Source organism: Amphibalanus amphitrite, unplaced genomic scaffold, assembly GCF_019059575.1.
Source record: "Amphibalanus amphitrite isolate SeventyFive unplaced genomic scaffold, NRLGWU_Aamphi_draft 000368F_arrow, whole genome shotgun sequence".
NCBI lineage: Eukaryota > Metazoa > Arthropoda > Thecostraca > Balanomorpha > Balanidae > Amphibalanus > Amphibalanus amphitrite.
In genome coordinates, this window is record NW_024881862.1 from 395,697 (window position 1) to 417,165 (window position 21,469).

A 21,469-nucleotide genomic window follows, 5' to 3' on the forward strand; every position below is an offset into this window, starting at 1 on the left:
TAGAGAACTATCGATAGGCGTTCACATTTTGAAAATCGTTTCGGTAGATTTCGTGATCTCGGGGGGGGGGGATTTCGTCCCCTACGGCACCTAGAAGTTTTTCCAGTATCTAGGAGCTAGGACTGCCATAGGAATCAACCTAAGCATTTTCGGGTAAAAGAGACAAGGCACTAATTATTGTGTAAGGGCAAAAACCTTTTGTTATTCGGGACGAAGACCGGATAGCTACAATAGTTACTGTCACATGCAAATTTAATTTTGAAAGAGTTTTGGAGAATTATCCTCTGCATGAGCATTTGATGTGAGAATTATTATAAACAACTTCGAGTCAGTGTAGAAGTAGCATAACTGACGCCCGACTCCGACCCTTGGTCCGTTGCTATGACTCCGAGCGACTCCGAAGGCTCCGAAACCCTGTTCGCACCATCCCCGCTGAGTAAAACCTGGCAAAATTTACAGTGTTTGTAAAGGCGTGATCAGCAAATGAAGCTACAACTGGCTTTGAACGGTACAAAAATGCATCAGAATTGAACGGTCCCAAGCACCGCACATTTATTGTAAAGCAAGGAGCCAAATTGACCCAGCAAAATACAAACATTTGGCCTTATGAAAGCTCACAGCATTGAGATTCGCAACTGGCGAATTCTTGCGTGGGATAAAGTTACCACTGGCCAGCGCAAATTATACACAATGCATTTCCAACTCGTAATAGGGCAGTGGGCACACGGCATGGTGAAACAATCTAAAAGAGTAGGCATGCGCACAAGAAAGCAGGAAAAGGTTGGATCGAAGACGACTAACGAATGCTTCTTTCGTTCGTGATTAAACGTGAAATATTGCGATTCATTAAAAGCTTTTTAGTCGGTTGTTCAGCGAGGGACGTACAAATCTTCATAGATCACAGCAATATTCCTTCAAAAAATCACACAATCTGTATCTTTTTCGCTGGGTAGGTGATGAATATAGCCATGACAGGTAATGAGTAGAGCTATCAGCATTCAGCATATACTGTATGGTAAATGTTTACTTACAGATAGGCATTACCTACTGATCGCCGGCCACCTAATAGCACTTACACGGAGAAAACAGCAAAAAGTTTCCAAACGCTGAAGGGGTGGAGGCACGCAACAATTGGCTTCACGTAGACAGTTTGTTTTTGTTTTGTTGGGTTAGGCCCTTTCGGTCGACAAGACCATTGCAGAGCCGGAAGGATGATAGGAATTAGGGGGAGACATTGGTCTGGGCAGGCACCCTAGTGAGTCGCCGGGGCTGAGCCCGTCCAGAGGACAGGCCACCCAGCCCCAAGGCACTCACTGCACCCGGCTACGGGGTGCGCTCCCTCAGGAGCAGCGGTGCCGCTCCAAGGGAGCAGCCCGCATGAGATAAAATTGCCTGTCCAGCCCGGAGGGGGGTTGTGGAGTGGAGGAGAAGGATTTCAGTATCCTGAGGATAGAAGCACGGATAGGTGCCAAGCTCCCGTAGACAGCACGTAGACAGTTTGTTTGTTTTGTTTTGTTGGGTTAGGCCCTTTCGGTCAATTGTGACCATTTCAGAGCCGGGAGGATGATAGGATACCTATAGGGGGAGACATTGGTCTGGGCAGGCATCCTAGTGAGTCGCCGGGGCTGAGCCCGTCCAGAGGACAGGCCACCCAGCCCCAAGGCACTCACTGCACCCGGCTACGGGGTGCGCTCCCTCTACGTAGACAGCTCCCCCATCTATCTACATACCTACCTCTTGTAGAGTTCCTGGCACCAATGTCCCGTCACCTCCTGGCTTAGGCTGCTGTGCTGCTCTCTACAAGCATCCATGGCAGTGACAGCAGCTGCCAAACCCTTCTCAACACTCATAAGCCTCAAACAAAACTACATGCCAGTAAGAGTAGGTAATATGCAGGTGCGCTCCACGAATTGCACCCAACAACATTGTCCGTATCAACAAAGCCTTTCAGCCACCTCCTGGCTTGGCACCTATCTCAGCGCCATCTACCACGGGCGCGCACCCACGAGCAGCGGTACCTCCCGTCGCCAGAGCGAGCTACCATCGGAAGTAGTGTTTGCGCTTACAGCTGCGCTCGGAGCCGCACCAGCGCCGTTCTCGGAGGCTGGGGCACGGCCGACCGCCGTGCCGAGGGTGCGCCCGCACCGGCCGAGTGCGTACCGTCTCGCCGATACCACACTCCTTGGAGCACGGACCCCAGGCGGACCAGTCGCCGACCACGCAGTCCCGACGCACGCCTGTGGGGACAGGGGCGGCGGGCGCAGGGCCGGGGTCAGTCAGAGACGGGGCAGGGTGAGCCAGGGACAGTGTCATGACATAGCACATCATTGCAGTGACTTGTGCTTAAGATGGTCTGGGTTAAAGCTATTCAAGGCACAAACGCCCCTGGTCCCCTATTCAAGATGAGACTGGAAAAAAACATAACCATGATGCGACCCAATACGCTTTTGAAAATAATGGAGTAAAACACATGATTGTAAAGCCTGGTTCAACATATGAAAGCACATTTTCCTTGCTTTGTGAAGATGACTTCGTTCAAGATACAGCATTGATAAGCATGATGACCAACTAACGTTTGCGTTTGCGACGGTAGCGCCGGCGGCGACCGTGGCGGCCGTGGCGGCGGCGATAATGGTTGGCGATTCTCTTCAGGATGGCCTGTCGGTCCCCGGCCTTCGCAGCAGTGTCCTCCGGGGCAGTAGCCACTCCAGTCACCTTCTCGGTCCCCCGTCCTCCATCTGATGGCTGACTGTTGACGGCCCAGACGCGGAGGCCACCCAGTCGCACCGGCGGGCCGTCCGGCCTCACAGCCACGCGCGCCACGCTACCGTCCGGCCGGAGGGCCAGACGGGCCAGGCTGCCGTCCGACCGCGCCGCCGTCCGTGCCAGCGCGCTGTCCCGCCGCAGAGAGTCCGCTGACGACTCGGCATCAGCTCCAGGGGTCAGCAGGGGGGCGGACGGGGCAGCCTGAGGGACTCGCCGCCGGGGCTCGTCCCGGGGCAGTGTGGCGTGGGCAGGTTTGTGTCGCGGGGTGACGGCAATGTCGTTCAGCCGCGGCTGTGGTGGCGTCCTCTTGTCCGAGGGCTTCGGAGCCGGCCGTGCCACCTGGGCTGGTTTGGCGTCCGGTCGGCGCTGCCACTGGGATAGCCGGGGTGCGGCGGCAGCGGTCGGTGGGAGGGTGCGCTCCGTCGTGGACGTGTGGTTGCCGGAGGCCAGGACGACTCTCAGGCCGGACAGGTCGGCGGAGCTCTGCAGAGGGGGAATGCCGACTGCTCGGCCCGGGTCCAGGGTATCCACCGTGTAGGTCACCGTCTCACGAGGGTCGAACTCGGCCGATAGCGTGTAGGAGCGCACCTGAGGCACAGAATACATTAGACGGCATACATCAGCCAGTGGCGTGCGTAGGCAAGTATTACTTGCAATAAATTTGCATAAAGTGGACTTCAACCTAGACTTACAATAAGGATCATGGCTCATCGTGGTGTTTGATAAGATCGTGTACCATGACTCATTATCGTACATTTTTACCCTGAAAAGACTATCAGGACACATTCCAAATGCAAATGCATTGAAATATGCTGTCAATAATGTTTTATACATATATCGCGAATGAAAGTACTAAAAATGATTAAATTAAACTACAATTTAAAATGATAACTACGAGTACATGGAAAGCTTCACGGAAAAGACCTTCCAGTCTTATTGTTTTTATTTTCCAGTGTTTTTTAATGAGAGCATAAAATTGCATATTTCATTTTCAAAAGAATAATGATTTATTATTTCTCGTCTCATCCATACATACACATCCATATACCTATAAAAGCTTTTTGCTCGGATCAAGTTATATAAGTATTCACGGGAAAAGTAAATGGCGAAGTACTTGTATGAACAGCATTATGACATATATATGTTTTCAAATATAACCTTATGTTCAATGATTGCGAAATGCAAAAGGTTCCAAAATTAATTACAAAATGAATATATTTCGGACACTGTCCTTCTTCAGTTCAGAATTGCAAATTAAATCATTTAGTCACAACAGCGCCAGAATATGTCGATAACAGCTAAGTTAGGAAGTCTCACATTGGTAAATTCTCGCGCAAAATAGACAACCATCTTACAGTTGAAATGTTCACAAGGTACCCTTTCATATAAATAGTATAATACATGTGTCCACAATTTACACAATAATTCATCCCTATCATCTATCAATCACTAGACCACAAGCATCTTGTCGTCTATTCAACCATCGAGCCATGCAATCCGTCAAACATCCAACCATCCATGTACTCACACATCACTCAGCTATAGATAATTAGACAATCAAGTCATCAAAGGCCACCATCTTACATCAAAGAGCATAAGTACTGTACCATTAAACCATTCATTCAAACCTCGAAACAATACTCAATCATTCAATCATTCATGTTCATCCATACATTCATACATTCATTCATTCATTCATTCATTCATTCATTCATACAATCATCCAATTATTCAGTCCTTCATTCATTCATTCATTCATTTTCTCACACACCATTCATCAATATGGTTGAATATAAAAGCCACTTGTCATCAATACACACATGATCAGTGAATCAGTGGCAAAGGCATCAGAACAGAAGACGTTACAATAGCGAAGTTGTAAATGCTAGAGTACTACAGGACAGGATCAGTTCCTCATTTCTTTCCCTTGGTCTATGACTCGTTACCCTTTAAATGATGGCCCAGGCCGCTATGTTGCTGTTTAGAGCTGGGCGAATCTGTTTGATCCAAAGGGACTCCGCTATTTTCCTGCCTCTACTGTCATCGCATGCCTGCAGAATCTTTGCCCTTACATTATGGGGTCCCGGCCGACACTGGGGATGCTGTGTTCGGAAATGCTCGTGTCAATCATTGAACATAAGGTTATATTTGAAAACATATATATTCACGGGAAAAGTATAAAAGGCGTGATAAAATATCGTCAAATTTGCTGTGCCTGCGTTGCAGCACATTCGTAAGGAAGTTGCCCAGATTATAAAAGGTCATAATCCTCATTTTTTGTTGCATTCACGTGAGTGAAAGGCATGCAGCCAGGTTGTTGATCTATTTCCGGGCAAAAGGTCAACGAACTTTGATGTGAAGTCAACAAACTTTGATTTGCAATATGGAGATCAAAAGAATGTACAAGTATAGGTACAGACTCAAGGCCAAAATTTTAAAAACCTACTTTTTATCAGTATATATAGATATATCATGAAATAGTATATAATTTACCTGTAATGATCAGCTTTATTCAATGGTTTTAATGCTGAACTTCAATGCCAAAAACCCATTTTTATATGTCATACCATGAAAACTATTAGGCTATTATTACGAACGAACGAGCGAAGCGAGCGAAGCGAAGTCTTTTCAATATTGGGCTGATGATGGGCTACACCCGAAACTGTTATCTTTTTATTTTCGGTCATAATTTATAATATATTTACCTAATATATTTGTTATTATGAGGCTTCGGTTTTCTTTCATCATTATACTTCTTTTCAATATAACGGAAAAATCTCAGTTGTTGTAGGCGAGCAATGGCATCTTTGAGCATCTTTGAGCATTGAGAGGCCGTTGGAAAAATCTCAGTATGAGCCAAGACCCTGATCCTGACCCAAATATCCCTGACCAGGCCGTAACGCTTTTGAGAGGCTTATAACTCAGCAACCGCTGGGCCGATTGAGATGCGATATTTTTCGTTGGGTTGCCCCATTGCTTCTACCCGTGGTTGACTATTCTTAACCCTCGCCGGCACAGGCCATTTTGCGTCCTTCGACGGCACAAGGGGGGGGGGGTTGGTACGACCCCCCCTCGCGTTTGGCCCCTGATTGAGCTAGAGCTTCGCGGAAAAAACGAGCGTGTTGCCCGTCACGAGAGAAAGCCAATGATACCCAATTTTAAGGGCCTAGGTCATCGGGTGACCTTCCAGGTCAGGTCAATGACCCGAAAACCGGGAAAATCGGGACCTGTTAGAAAGTCGTAAAGTGTGGCTGCTATGTGGTTTTCCGGGGTGCTGATCACGAATATCGTGTTAGTTTTGATCAGAGATGATGTTTTTAAGCATTTAGACCAGGTCGGGTCAGGTCAGGTCAGGTCAACCGGTAGGGGTTGTGACGGGTATTCGTAATACGTGTCAACCGCCTCTGGCAGCTTCGTAACATGTTACGAAGGCACCAAAACTACTTCGTAAATGTTCAAATGGTTGCTAAATTCGAATTCAGCTCCAAAAACTAGCCTAGAAACATGTAAAACTAAAAAAAGTGAGCCGAGGTCACCCGAGGTCACCAAAGGTCAGTGACCTGACCTGACCTTCAGGTGACCTTGACACCCACCCTTATGTATGGGAGCAACATCAAATCACATGTTTGAACGTTTGAAACCACGAAAAGCTTGCAAACGCGCAGCTAATGCAAGCCGACATACGCCGAATCGCGATTTCCGCCAAACATGGTCACGGAAAAGAGGTCACACGTCAAAGGTCATTGGGGTCAGGGTCATGAAATTTTCAGGGAACGTGTAAAATTGATCAATGCGAGGGTACTGAAAGTTTCGTCGCGATCGGCCGCTTTTTACGCGAGTTATTTGCGAAAAACCTTAGGGGGGTTGCATCAACCCCCCCTGTGCCGGCGAGGGTTAATGCGTTTAGGTGACCGTCGTGGCCATGTGCCACCTAAAAAGGCTTCTCTCGCCCTTCCGCACATGCAGGGCGGGCATACTGTCTCACTCGCTCGTTCTTCGCCCAAAAGGCGTTTTAATGGTTATTATAAGCATACGGTTCCAGAAACTTTCTGATCGATTCATTTCTCCAAACTCCACTAAATGTTTCTCATTTAAGCACCCAACCCAGAACTTACCGGCTGATCACGGCCCCGAGGCCGTGACCGTAAACCGCTGCTTTTCGGGACGGCAGGGGGATGGGGGCGGGGGTGGAATGGTGCCAGGTTCCACTCAGTACGTGACAAGCAGCGCATGCCGAGTGTCGGGTCAGACAGCAGAGCAGTGTACCCGTGCCCTGACCGAACGGACCCCACTGGCCAATACAAGCATCAGCAAACATTGAAGCGGAGTGACCGAGCTGGGTCACTGTGGGAGGGTATAGTGTCCGACTGGGTCATGAGTCAGACCGTATATAGGAGTATAGCGCGTAGCCGGTCACTACAGGAGGGAAATGTCACCTCTGTTTTTATTCCTCACGCTCAAATATCGCTGTAATATCCACCCGGCTACCTTTGTGAGGCGGAGAGTGGCCAGCGGCGGCAGCTGCTGCAGCTCCGGGTAGTAGAAGCTGCCCGCCGGGTGGCCGGGCACCCGGGCCGTGATCCGACAGATGGGCTGGTGCGGCACCGACTCCCAGTTGGGGGAGGTGAACGTTAGGCCCTGGTCAGTGCCGGCGTCCATCGGAAACAGCTGCAGGTCACAGAGGTCAACCGGCCAAGTCACACAAGGTCACACTGTTGGCACACGCTCACACAAACCATCACATTACAGTCGACAGTCAACATCACGCAGGGACACATGTCACACCCAGGTTGCAGGACAGGTCATTCGGGTCATACAACTTACGAAAGACACCTTGGTCACCCACGGGTCACACGAGCCACACGGGTCACAAATGTCACACAGGTCGCACGGCACCACCGCACCAGAAGGAAACACTGGCAACTCAAGGGCACACGTGTCACACAGGTCACACAGGTCACACGGGTCACACAGAGCACAATTGACCATTGTATTTTCTTAATGAGCTCAGCGATGGATGGCACATTTACGACTGAGATTAATCGTTTATGCCGGATGTAGGAACTATAAGGCATATGATGCATGAAAGGTACTGAGATGTAATGAACTAAATAATTAGACGGAATCAATTATTCGTGGATTGGATGTCGTTTCAGACGACCTGAAGAGATCAAGATGTATCTAAGCTCTTGTGAGCCAAATCCGGTCAATTTGCGTCAAAGAGCGAAGCATGTCAGCTGACATCCATATAAACTGATAAGAGTGACATCGGTATACTTACTTCCACGCATTGCATGGGAGACCCAAACGGGACTGAAGCAAGGGGAGGTGGCACCAAAAAAAGGAAAATGAGCTGTTGGGTTTGCCCTCATGCATTGTCATAGCCTTAATATCAATTTTGGGTTACAGCCTCCCCTTGTAAAAACAAGAAAAATCTACACGCAACCGCAAGATACTATTCCTGGAGGATTACAATTCAGAATACGGAACAGTGACCTAAGTAAACCTGGCAAGGGGAAGGAAATATTCCCAAATCCCAGCCATTCCACCGGGTGATTTACGACCGATCCACGGCAGCAGCTGAAGCATGAAGGAATACAGGACATAATAGACGCCTCAGATACACTTCAGATTATGCAAAATAATTCCAAAAGGAATTGTCACCCATTCACATACTTTGAATCATGCGAGTCGTGACCAGCAAGCTGACACCGTCATCCACCCTCAGTAACGAACCCGACCCTTCCTCATACCACTCCGGCACTAGCTGGATTTAATTACCACCGAATGAATCAGGATGGTGCACGGAGCCGTACCCTGCTGAGTGTCCTGCGCCGTCTCGTCGGTACTCGGTTGGCAATGACCCTGTGCACCGGCCACAGCGGGGGGCGGAGGGATGGGGCGTCGCGTCGGCGGCTGGGCGGCAGCCAGCGGTGCCGGCTGGGGGGCGTTACTCAGCCCGTATAGTTAGGGCTGTCTGCGGGCCTCCACGGGCCGCCGCCGATGCCCAGGTATGCGTCATTGGGCACCGATCCTCGCTCTGTCACGGGGCCTCGTTAACACCCTGTTTACCCGAACTGCTACTACGAACTTGTTAGAAGACGTCGAAGACATGGATTCTGTCTTCTGAAAACCAGAGGTGGGTGACTTTGACATGCTACTATTCAACAAGTTACTTTTCTAACGATTGTTTGGTTGTTTAAACACAAAGAATTTGTATTCTGTCGCTGCTCGGACCCTTCAGAGAAAATTTTCCCAGAATTAGCTCTCAATGCTGAGTGAGCAGCTTCTATTTCTGCCCTGATCTACACAAGAAACATCGGTACGTCTGTCGGCACCGACGTGGGTGGGTGTGGTAGGTGCGTCGGCAGACCCTTGGAGACTCAGTTGGTGTATCATGTGAGCAACATCATTTATTAACAGCATCTTAGGGGACTTCACACACTACACAGGTCGTTTAGCTCAAGGACATTTCTGAGGGACGTTGTACACCACAGCTCAGCCTTATAATGAAACGTATTTGATATGGTAATTCCCTCTTTTCAGACGTCTGATCACGTACACAACATCAAGGTGGAACACATTACAAACTGTTCGAGTGTCAATAAAACGCCTGTTTTCCGCCTCCAAAGCCACTGAATAGTGTATACAAGTGGGAATCAGTCGTCTGAGACGCGGCCTCTCTCTAAATAAGGTTTAAGCGGTATGTCCCGGTCGACCACTCCCACCGCACCCGCAGTGGTCAGTGGTGTCGCAGCCCGCGAGGTCACGGAGGTCAGACGGCGTGACATCGGTCGGACGTCGTAAAACCCGCCCCGTGAGCACCGCGCACCTCAGTCGTGTCGAATCCGGGCCCTCTCCCGCCCATTGTATCCGCCAGTACAATCACTTCTGAGTCGGCGTGGTAAAGAGAACCTCATGACAAGGCTGCATTCTTCAGCAGCGCGCGGCTGCAGAGGTGCCCTTCCGCCCGATCGGACAGCCCTTCCGGCCGGTTTGGCGGCTTTGCTTTCATGGAGCCGAGGCAATCACCACGCCGGTCACGACGTCAAGACTGCTCAGTTCTTCCGGTGCTCTCATCCCTAGAACCACGTAGATTTTGTGCTCACTGCACAGTGCACACCCAGCTGTGTGAGGTCCAACAGGCAGCTCGGCGTCCATTGTCTCACCGCGAAACTAAGCGTCGCCAAAGCAACCTTCCTCTCTCCTTATCCTCCCTCGGTCGGATATCCTTGGCGGTGTCTCTGCCGCTTCTTCCAGCGGGCATGGCCTTCATGGGACGACTGTTGAGGCGTCTCTGAACTCACCGCGGCGCGGCGGCGGCAACTGTGGCGCGGCGGCGGCTTTCAGCGACGAGGAGTGGCGCGGATGTTTGTGTTTGCGCGGACAGACTCCGTCACCGCGGACGATAGTGGGGTGGTGTCGGGCCGTGCAGACCGGTCGTGGCCGTGTGTGTTTGTTGTCTGAGTGTCTGCAGTCGTCAGACAGCGGGGTCGTTACACGAGCCGACGTACGGTGCGTCAATCATCGCGGCCTCAGATGCGCCGCGCCGCCAGTCAAACCGCTAATTGTGGCCACGAACTAGCCCGTGACGTGCCCAGAGCTCCAGGCGTTTGTTATGCATCATTTGAAAAAGCACTGGTGATTTCGTTTCATCAGCAGGATAATGTTTGAAATGTAGTGTAAAAACACTGATATTTTTCTATGAGATTCCTGAAATGTATAGCTGCAGGAAAGCCAGGCATTCCTGCAGCTGAAACTTAATAGGCATTTACCTGTAAATGAACCGAGTCGACCCAGCGTCCGGTGTCGCAGAGGTCGACGCTGTCAATGCCAAGGAACCAGTCCGGAGAGGGGACAATCTTCGAAATAAGTGACACCTGAAAACAGAACGCAGTACGCACATTTCAAAATCGCGCACACAGTCACAGGGTTTACAGTTGACACCCACAGCCAAAGCAACTCCTTCAACATTGCAGTTGTGTTGTGTGTTGTGCAGTTGTGCAGTTACTGTTACATTACAGCATTACAGCACTACATTGTAGCATCAAACCTATCAAGCTCAAACCTCTCTAATAGATTCGCTGTTGATGACTTAACGCCGCATTAAGTTCCCTATCGCTCGTGCCGCCTGCGATTGCCGCGGCAATACCCTTAAATACGATTGGACAAACGCACAGTGGGGATTTTTCCGATCTAGCACGTATTTATTCGTAGAGGGCAAACCAAAATTAGAATTGTAGCCAGATTGTGCACAGATGTTGGCTGGTGTGTCCTGGTGAGAATTTTACCTGCAAATGTGCATAATCAACATAGTATAGGGGGTTCAATTGGACCCCTCGCTCAGCCGTTTGGCCCCTGATCAAGCTAGAGCTTCGCGGAAAAGTCAAGCGTGCTGCCTATGACGAAATGAGGCCGAATATATCCAATTTCAAAGTCCAAGGTCATAAGCTGACTTTCCAAGTCAGTTTAATGACCCAACTAAAGTTGGGAAATCGAGACCTCTTGAAACTTCGCAAAGTTAGGGTGTTACGGGGTATTTTGGGGTGCTGATCACGAATTTCATGTTAGTTTTGATCACAGACGATGTCTTTATGCATTTAGGCCAGGTCGGGTCAGGTCAGGTTAGATCAACTAGTAGGCGTCCTGCCGGCCATACATAGAAGTGTCAACTGTCACCTACTACTGATAGCTTCGTAACATGGAACGAAGGCACCAGAATTACTTCGTAAATATTCAAATGGCTGCTAAAATCGAAATCAGCACCAAAAACTACCCTAGAAACAAGTAAAACTCGAAAAAGTGAACCAAGGTCATCAAAAGGTCAATGACCTTGACTTGACCTTCACGTGACCTTGACACCCACCATTATGCATGGCACCAACATCATTTCACATATTTGAACGTTTAAAACCACAAAAAGACTGGAAACCGCGGATAATGTGAGCTGGCATACGCCGAATCGCCATTCCGGCCAAACATGGTCTCGAGAAATATGCCACAGGTCAAAGGTCAGTTGGGTCAGAGCCATGAAATTTTTAGGTTAGATGTAAAATTGATGATCTCGAGGGCACCGAAAGTTTCGGCGCGATCGGCCGCTTTTTGCGCGAGTAATTTGCGGAAAACCATGGGGTTTTATCCGACCCCTTCCCCCTCCCCCTCCCCACAAGTGCGATGGTTAATAAGGTTACGGTATGTATAATTTACGCTTGTCATCCTATTCCTAATGAATGTGTCTCAGAAAATATGCATCATATAAATCACGAAGTAAAATTATTCGCCTATGTCCGGAACATACCTATATCGTGCTGTTTGCCCTAGCGCGCCTCGAGTGGGGTGTTAAGATACTCTAATGTGAATATTCCGTGTTCAGGCAAGTTTCGGCAGCCAAACTAGGCGTTGTCTTGTGCAGGAGAAAGTGGCGAATTCGATAGGATATATTTCGGAGTGGAAAAGTGTGGAGAACATTGTTGATTTCTTACATTTATTTAGAATACCATTCCTTCAATATGGTGTCTGTAAGGGTTTTTTGTAAAGGGCATTTTTGTGACCTTAGTAAGGTTGTGGCATACTTTCTGTTTGCCATTCCATTCCTAATAAAGGTGCCTTTCAGACGATATGCAACTTTAAGACCTCGCAAGATTAAAACCAACAGGACAGGACAATGAAATTGAGCTATACTTGCGGGCCTTGCTGAGCCCATTGAGTAATCACGCATGAGTGTGAACTTTGGGCGCATTTTTCCTAGTTTTGCTGTGGACATACAGATAAAACAATGCCATATATGAAAAATTCAGATATTTCTTAGCCCCCCTGACACAAAAAATAAACAAAAATCCAAAAAAGATTTTTTGAATTAATAGGCGCTAGATCGGAAAAATCCCCACTGTGAAACGTCATAAACAGGCATATAGCCCGCAAGCAGTACAGTACGAAATTAAATCTACACCAATAAATACTGGCACCAATGCCGTGTCCAGTGGTGCGTGAGCGCCAGTCTGCAGCGTTGCAACTAATTAGAATGCTAATAAGGCAGCCGGCGTCCAGACCCCAGACAGTTACCAACTGTATAGTATACAGTTGGCAGCCGTGTGTGTGTATACAATGAAACATAGAGCAACTGATCAATGATAAACGGCACAGTGAAGGTGAACGACCGTGCTTTGTAATTTTCAAGAACGGAAAATATGTTGGTAAAATTTTAAAGATATATAAGATATAATTTAAGAGAAATGTCATATTTGCTCCCTGGAATCCAGCAAAAGTTACGTTAGAAAGGAAATGTCATTATAAAAATGACGTTAATATTCTGACTATTTAGAGCAACCATACAAACTGACTAAAAATGCATGCCAATAAATAATCAAAATATGTTAAAAATCCTTGTTTACTACAAAAAGAAGTAAGAAATAAGAGTATATCAGCATAACTATATTCTATATACTTTTATTGCTATACAATTTAAATGATATTGCAACAATGATTAGATAGAAGATACGCTTGAGATTATCATTGTCTGCCCATTCAGCGCCTATTGAGACCGAACTCCGCCGTTCAATGAGCTGTCGCCGGGCTGACGTGCTGTGTCGCCGTAGCTTTGCAGCTCATGACCGTCACTTAACCCTCCCGGGCCGTCTGAGCGGGTGACGCCAGTAAGGCTGCCCTCCCTGCAGACGGTGCGACCTTGATAATCAGACTCTGCAGTCATGGCGCTTCTGCTTGGTCAGCTGAGATCAGCAAGGCTGCCATTATGGCCAATTAGTAATTACCATAAACACCCCTTCCAGATGACGGTCAGTCTCTAATAAATGAGTTAGGAAGATGTCTATTTTGTGTGCTCGTGATATAGAACCACCAGCCCAGTTCAAGTAACAACTATAGACCTCTATAGACCTCTATAAGGCATACAGAGGTTTGTGAAACAGCTCAGAAAAGACAGCGATCCCTCAGAGCACGGTAACACGTCACTGACCTACGCGTGGGCTCGTCACTGACCTGCGAGTGGGCTCCGTCACTAACCTGCGAGTGGGCTCCGTCCACGAACACCCTGGCCATAGTGCCCACGGTAACTCTCCCACGGTAACTCCGCGTCACTCACCTGCGAGTGGGCTCCATCCACGAACACCCTGGCCATGGTGGTGCCTTCGCCCTGTTTGACGGGCGGTGCACTGAACTGGTCCAGGATGCCCCTCTGACCCTGCGTGAGCTGCTCCAGGCCCGCGGAGCTGCCGGACTCGGTGAACTGGCGTACCGCAGGGGTCGCCAGCTCCCCCACTCGGTACAGCACCCGGGAGCCGTTGTGACTCAGACCTGGAACAGAGGGCAGACAGACGGCTGTAATAATCTGAGGACAGCTTTTATTACAGGTATAGCTTTATACACCGGCTGCTGAGCTTGTTACGGTCCCAATGGGCTTATATTACACAATATGCATGTGTAGTTAGATAATTTATTATAATAATTGTGAGTGCTACCTAAATGATTTGAACACGGAAGAGATCATCTAACGAATTGCCACTATAGGATCTGCTTAGGCCCAAAGTATGCAAAATTATGCACATCCCTGCCCTGTGCATTAGATATGGCCAAGCTTGGTGACAGCGCTAGTCGAATGAAGCAAGCAGCAAACAGCTTTTGCCCCCTTCTCACTAATGAAGTGACTTTCCCGCTACCACATACCATCCGTCACATTTATTTATTTATTTATTCACAGTATCACCCACGGGAAAAGCCCATTTACGGGTAAAGTCACATAGGTATAGGCACACTGATCATACAAACACGTAATAAAGGTATACAATAAATGATACAAAACAGACCGCAATCTTGCGACACACGGCAACATCATTGGTCTGTGGGAAAGGCACGGGAGGATAGCTGAGCAGCGTAAGACTTAGCTGTTTTCCTCACTGTGGCTAAGGAGTCCGTAAACAGGTCTAGCTGGTTGTTTTCACGCAGAAATTCATTTGCGAGCCTCGGCACCCTACAATAGAGCCCATTCTTGATGGTTTCGACTCTGGCGAACGGCACGGCGAACAGATCACGGCGGCGAACTGATCGAGGCGGGACGGCGAGGCCAAAATGAGATCGCAGGGAACTGGAGTCAATTTTGTGCTTGAAAAGACGAGCTACATAAACCAAGTCATGTTGCACCCGTCGTGCTGCCAGAGAAGTGAAAGAATGTGCCGAAAGAAGATTTTCGTAAGAGAGAGAATCCGAGTTGGTGACAGAGTTAACTGTAAGCCAAATAAGGAATTTATGCTGGATTCGTTCTATGCGATCCGTATGTGTTCTCGCCGCTCCGCCCCACACAACACTGCAGTTCTCGAGAACCGAACGTACATTGGCGAAGTATGCTGAGGTGATAGCGCCAGTGTCATACCTAATTCTCGCTCCGGCTTGGAGTGACCGAATCAACAAGCCGAGTGCTCTATTGCCCGCCGCGACAATCGAATCAACATGCCTCTCGAAGGTGAGTTTCTGGTCCAGAGTAACTCCCAGATCGCGCATAGTGGTGACGCGATCTAACGTCACTCCACCTATTCTATAGGGACTGATGATGGGTGACCGTTTGAGAGTGATGGTATGGTTCATATCGTCACTCTCACACATGGCTCGGTTCATATCGTACCAGATTACGGCACTTCATCACTTAACCCAACGATAATCTCCGACTGAGATTGCCTCGGCATCACTTACTTTACACCGAGGTCCCGCCGGCCGCGTGTTACCGGCCATAGCACCCACCTGTGGGGACCTAATGGGCCTCATCAGCCATGGTCGTGGTGCAGTGGTATTATTGGATGTCATTCCCGGTCTGTAATTTGCCAACGAGCCGGTATAATCCACCCTGATACGTGATATGCATGCCGTCTCACCAGACGGTATATTACGAATACCAACAACTGCGCGGACGGTTACGGCTGCAGGAAGCCAGCGACTGCGTCCATTGAGACGCCGAGCCTTGACCCCGGTGTCGGAGGGCTTCCTGTCTGGTCAGAGGGCTGCGACAGCGTCCGAAGCTCAGCGTGTGTTTGTTTATACAGCTCAGGGCCCAGTCGGGACGTCGGTGTCAGGTGAGACGCGGTGCCGGTGGTCGCTGTGTCACTGCGGTGTGTGTTCGTGTCAATTAGGCCGCTGTTCAATTAGACACGGTGTAATTGAATTGGAGAAGCTGTTGTGGTTCGTTATGCTACCACGTCAGTCCATAGGTATAGCATATATAAGACACAATGGATTCAGTAGCAATAACCTATGACACCGAAGGAATTATAGATATGAATTTAAGCTTGCTGAAGTGATTTATTCGTTAACAGATGAGTGTAGATCTCTTTTGGACTCGGCCTATGTGACGCACTGTGATCGGTTTTCACATACATGAATGTAAAAACTTGTATGTAAGTACATGTGAGGCGCTCCCCTACCCTAATTGTCTCTCATTGTCAAAAGACAAAACATTTATCACGACTAATCCGGGCAACAATACTGCGCCGTTCAGCACACCACACATTAGCTCGATTGATCTCTGAATCAAGTCAATGGTCAGTCTCGGTGCACCGCCAACAACTTCGTGACCATAACCGTTCGAACACCTGCGCCTTGGCTCTGCATGCAGTGCAGGATCGTCTCACCATCTCCGAGCGAGACATTTAGCGCCATGACACATGTGAGTGAGATGATGTCCAACGTATTCGCGAAACGACGTGCGACGTGCGTGATATAAATTCAATGAAGTAAGTGTGCATAGTCAATGGGGGCAAAAGGGCGTCCAACGCACTTGAGATAACTTGCGATGCATAGCAAGAAATGGCACGACCGTTTCGCCCTTAGGTCGCTTAGAGAGCGTGCTGACTGCCGGGCTCCACCCTGCCGTGTTCGTAGCACACGCTCCATCCACCAAAGACTGACCAGTGACCACACCCTGGCGGCTGGCCGTGAGGGGCGGACAAAAGCCAGACACGCGCAGAGCATAGAATAGGAGCCGATAGCAATCACCGGCCGCACACTGGGACCGGCGTACAGTGTTGAACAGAGTGGTGAATGAGATTGGTGATGGTGTTAAGGTCACGGTGATCAGAGCTCGCTCACGGACGTGGATTGCCATGCTGCCGGGCGAATGGCATTTGTTGATGTTAAAATGGATGTTTTACAGCAGTGTTTAAAATAAATTGAAACAAAAACAATGCAACGTTATCAGCGTGCTAAAACTGTACATGGATACCAGTCGGCTGAAGTTTGATACTTGTAGGTACTCACGAGGTCAACTCACAATACCAATAAATGTCACCAGGACCACCGTGTAGGACCGTTTAGCTCTACTGTTTACGATCATGTTTGTGCCCAAGACAACAGCGGCCACACCTAGCCAGGCAGCAATTTGCATTAAACGTCGTCTGAGAATGCACGCCTTCCTGTTGTTTTCTTTACGACCCGGCTTATTTCGTCGCGATGACACAGCATGTTGTTCTGTGGCGCACCTGCAATGTTTGTCCACCGTGAGTGTCTCTCACAAATGACTAATTTGTTACTCCCCTCTATTTATGTACCCGTTGTCCAGTGTCGGCAGTGTTGCGACAGCCTTTCGGTTCGGTCCGCATTCTTCCACCGGTAGCTGGCCGAGCACAGTATGGGCTGATGTAATGTAGCAACCAACCTCTCTCCAGGCTGCTCTTTCACGGAAAGGGCTAGAGTTGGACCCAAAATTGAACTATAAACACCTGACAACCAGCGGTGATGGCTCAGAGCTGACTCACCTACGATGCAGAGGCTAGGTATGAGACAGGGGGGCAGAAATTGGGGATGGCCAGTTACCATGGCCGATTGAAACCTCAGCACAGAATGCAGCAATTGAACAAGATGTAAATCTATAAATGACTGAGAGGAACTGCGCTGCACCTTGACATGCTTGGTTGGAAGGGCAGCATCTCCCTCAGATCCATCAAAACGTAAAAGTTAGCTAACTAATTAGAGGTAACTTTAAAACAAGGTTACTTTAGAATGTCAAACAAATTCTACTCACCTGACAAACAAATGAATTCACAGTGGTTTTATGGTTATAAAAAGGAGTGACACCGAGCACGTGTGAGCAGATAAGCATCGTGCCGACTAAATGGTCCCTACAAAGATGCCAAAGTGGTGCTGTACCGGCCAAGACTACTCCACTAACTTCCAGCTATGTAACTTCCTAGTTCCTTTCTTGCTGCTCATTTGTTTAGATAACGAGTATGACTAACGCTTCCAGGACATCCTAGTCGCAAGCATTTTTAAACTAATAAAAGAATTCCAACGAATATTTCCTCGTCTATTGAGCTCACAATGTGACGCACCTCTATTTATGTTGACTTGTAGACCACCTGTGAGGCATGTGTGACTCAGTACTGAGTTATTTCCCACTTGATGAATGCGCCAAAGTTTGCTATTGATAGCCCAAACACAAACTCTCCTGACAGGATTTCAAATAGGTGCGCCTGCTGTCGACTGCTGTGAGCGATCTCTGCACTTAGCTGCAATAAAGCGCCGTCTATAACCAGCCGGCGTCTGGGCGGGCTGCGACGGTCACTGTTTGACCTTCTGGATGAGTATGTCCCCTGAGCACCCCGCGGCACTGCCGTCGACACAGAGCGCTGAATTGGGCGTGACGGATGGGCCGGCGGCCCGTCTGGCCACCCGTTACTCCCCAGGCGCTGTATGATGAGTCACGACTCGTTAGACAGATAGAGTCGCAGTCAGAGGCGGAGAGATCAGACGGGTCAGTAAGAACACCACCGGCACTGCTGACTGTCAGCAGGAGACACCATGTCTGGGTACTTCACTATCACATTGGCTTCCTTCATCTCCGTTTTATGCCAATTTTTACCGCCGTGATATTCTCAATTTCCTCAGTTTGCACCTCAGTTCACAACATCATGCCCTCTAAATCATATCACAATTCTTGACGCGGCCATATCCCCTCCGTTCAATCGCAGTGTCCCGCAACAAACCTCCTCCTTTCCTCTTCATTCAGCATCAGCTCCACTACCAAATCCTCTGCGTTTCATCCCTTGTTTCGCATTCCTCCCATTCTATCTACTCTCCCAACCATCACAATATCTTCTATCTCAGTTCAGTTCTCCCCAGTCTCCGCCACCATATTTCCCCTCCCCAGTGCCCCACCCTCACCGTCTCCACCAAGGTCACAATAATCAAATTCTCCTCTCCTCCGCGGCGTGACTGCCCCCCCCCCCCCCCCACTGCAGTGCCTTCCGGGTCACGGACTCGTCAGCAGCCACTGACCCATTGTGTCGTGCAGGGGCGCGGCTCCTCGACTGCGGCCACCTGCACCAGTCCGCCTTATTGATTGGACGCAATGCCAATCAGTTGTGAGCGGTTGTTATGCAGATTCGCTCCGATTGGTATGGGCCGGCGTCGTGCATCATAGAGCCGACTCGACTACGTGGTCCTCACAGGTGGCTGGCTGGCTGCTGGCTGGGAATCGTGACATGGGCGCAAGATGAAGGGTGAGGGGCGATAACAGACGCCAGACTGAGCGACGGCCGAGTCCTCTCTCTCTCTCTCTCTCTCTCTCTCTCTCTCTCTCTCTCTCTCTCTCTCTCTCTCTCTCTCTCTCTCTCTCTCTCTCTCTCTCTCTCTCTCTCTCTCTCTCTCTCTCTTTTCGCATTACGCGTTTTCGAGTTCGAGCTATGATCTTCAATGCGCCCGCCTGGATATCCAGATTGTATCGTATTGCATATTTTGCTCCACACGATTTTCTACGACAGACACATCTTGTAGGACAAGAACCGAGATACAATTCTCGACGGACAGTAAAGCATCCGCCATACTCTGAGGGAAAGCTAGTGTAGCGAAGAAAACATACATGCTGTGCCGCACGGCATACGTGTCTTGCGGCACAGCATCCACTCTGCGTGTAAATGGTGGTAGGCTTTTCATGGGTTTCGACACACCCGTCGCACAATGAGAGGAAAATAAATAATAATGCTTGGTAATTGGCATAGTCATGACTGGCTATGTACGAGTTGGAAAAAGGGCAGCTCGTAAGTGCCAAGTAGGTATTCAAATTTCAAGGACTTGATTTTGTTAAGCTGAATATTAGAAGTAAAATATAGGTACTGTAATTGTAGCCGACTAGTTTGACACAGTGTTGTGGCGGTTGTCGTGTAAACTGCTGCCATAAATAAGGCAGCGCATTCCCATTATTTAAAAGGGTCTAAGGTCTACATAATACTTTAGTAAATGCAACATGTTTTAATCGCTTCATTGTACAAAGTAGGCACCAGTTACGATCAACGTGGCTGGCTATATCAGAGCATGTTAGCACGAGCCAGAGCTCCGCTTTGAAAGTGCAAATCACTGCGATAACTCTTAACGCAGTTTCGTGATGACATGCTAACTGGTGAACATTGATTGCCGATAAGACGACAAGCCAGCTATCGACAAGAATACATCAACGCTGAAACGTGACCGAGATGCTGAAAAGGGATGTGTTGGTGCCACTAAACGAGTTCACTGTATTTGTATCTTATGGTGTTGCGTGTCGCACAGTGTCCCTTTTATATATTTACCCGTCATATGTGACCCAAAATGCTATGATTTGTATGCATGCTATGTAAGATAATGCTATGATTTGTATACTATTGCTATACCCTCTCATTTTGATGGTAACTTGATATAAAGACGTGACCGTTTATCATATTGCACTTCTGTATAATAAGCCCCCTGTCGTTGATCTGCAGTAACGTTTGCATACGTGACACGATAGAACGGTCTGTCAGCTGAGGTCCTAGCAGCGGCCAGGGTTCACTGGCTGCCAACAGCACGGTGCACTTGCCAAGGTAATGGTGCCAACTGTGACAGACATCAGTCGTCCGAGCTGATCGGCACTTGACCATGGTGACTATAACTAGGTGGAGGCAATAAACGATCGGTGGGTGGAGCCAATCAAAGACCTTTCGGCAGGGAACGTGCACCTTATTGAAGTGCTGCGCTCCTGTGACCTGTGCTACGCTCCTCCTGTGGCTTGTGTATTAAAAGCAATTCAAGTATGACGGGTTTAAATGAGATAGTGATACGCAGTTTCACTATTAAAATGACGCCTTTTGCTATGCCGACAACCCCTGTGCGACACCTGGCATGCGTTCCAATGGGCCCAACTAGACCTAATAGACCCAAACAACAAAAGAAAACAACCATTCTGAATGCTGTCGCCTGTGAAACGGAGTAAATGCATTATTAGCTTTCGAGCAGCAGCTGCCTGAAAGACACTCACCGAAGAACTGTGAGAACTGCGCCGGTGGCCGCCATATCGGGTACTGTTTCGGGAAGCGCTGTTTGGACCAGTGCGTCTCTATGTCCAGCCGATAGGTGACCAGCTGATCGGGGGAGCAGGAGGCGGCGCTGGCGCTGACGGGGGCCGCTGCCAGCAGCGCTGATACCAGCGCCCAGCTCAGCAGCCCTCCCAGCAGCGTCCTCAGCACGACCGACCGCACACCGCCGACCATGGTGACACTGCCGCACCTCAGCGGACCTGGCGAGCGGACGGACAGCGCGGCGCACTCTCACATGCCCGGCCGGACGCGGGCGCGGGCGTGGGGGCCGAGCTCGGCCAACGGCGGGGTACTGCCGGCCAGGGCGGCGGCAGCTCAGACCGACCGATCCCCCCCCCCCCCGGCCGCACCGCTCCGCTCCCATCAGCTCCCAACGGGAA

The 21,469-nt window shown here is 49.2% G+C and overlaps 1 protein-coding gene across 1 annotated transcript; it reads right to left on the reverse strand.

The window, feature by feature from the left end:
• Positions 1-521: 521 nt before the first annotated feature.
• Positions 522-21,386, reverse strand: LOC122389680. The gene is made up of 6 exons (XM_043381925.1): positions 21,032-21,386; positions 13,865-14,076; positions 10,542-10,646; positions 7,255-7,434; positions 2,574-3,354; positions 522-2,237 (listed from the first exon to the last, which is right to left on the reverse strand). The coding sequence occupies exons 1-6, from the start codon at positions 21,261-21,263 to the stop codon at positions 2,038-2,040; spliced, it is 1,710 nt and encodes a 569-aa protein (XP_043237860.1). The 5' UTR covers positions 21,264-21,386; the 3' UTR covers positions 522-2,037.
• Positions 21,387-21,469: the final 83 nt, after the last annotated feature.

Coding starts and splice junctions, on each gene's coding strand:
- LOC122389680 (XM_043381925.1), bottom strand. CDS start 21,263: ATGGTCGGCGGTGTGCGGTCGGTCGTGCTGAGGACGCTGCTGGGAGGG. Junction 7,435..10,541: donor TCGACTCGGTTCATTTACAG/GTAAATGCCTAT, acceptor TGTGACCTGCAG/CTGTTTCCGATGGACGCCGG. Junction 3,355..7,254: donor CCACTCTCCGCCTCACAAAG/GTAGCCGGGTGG, acceptor TCTGTGCCTCAG/GTGCGCTCCTACACGCTATC.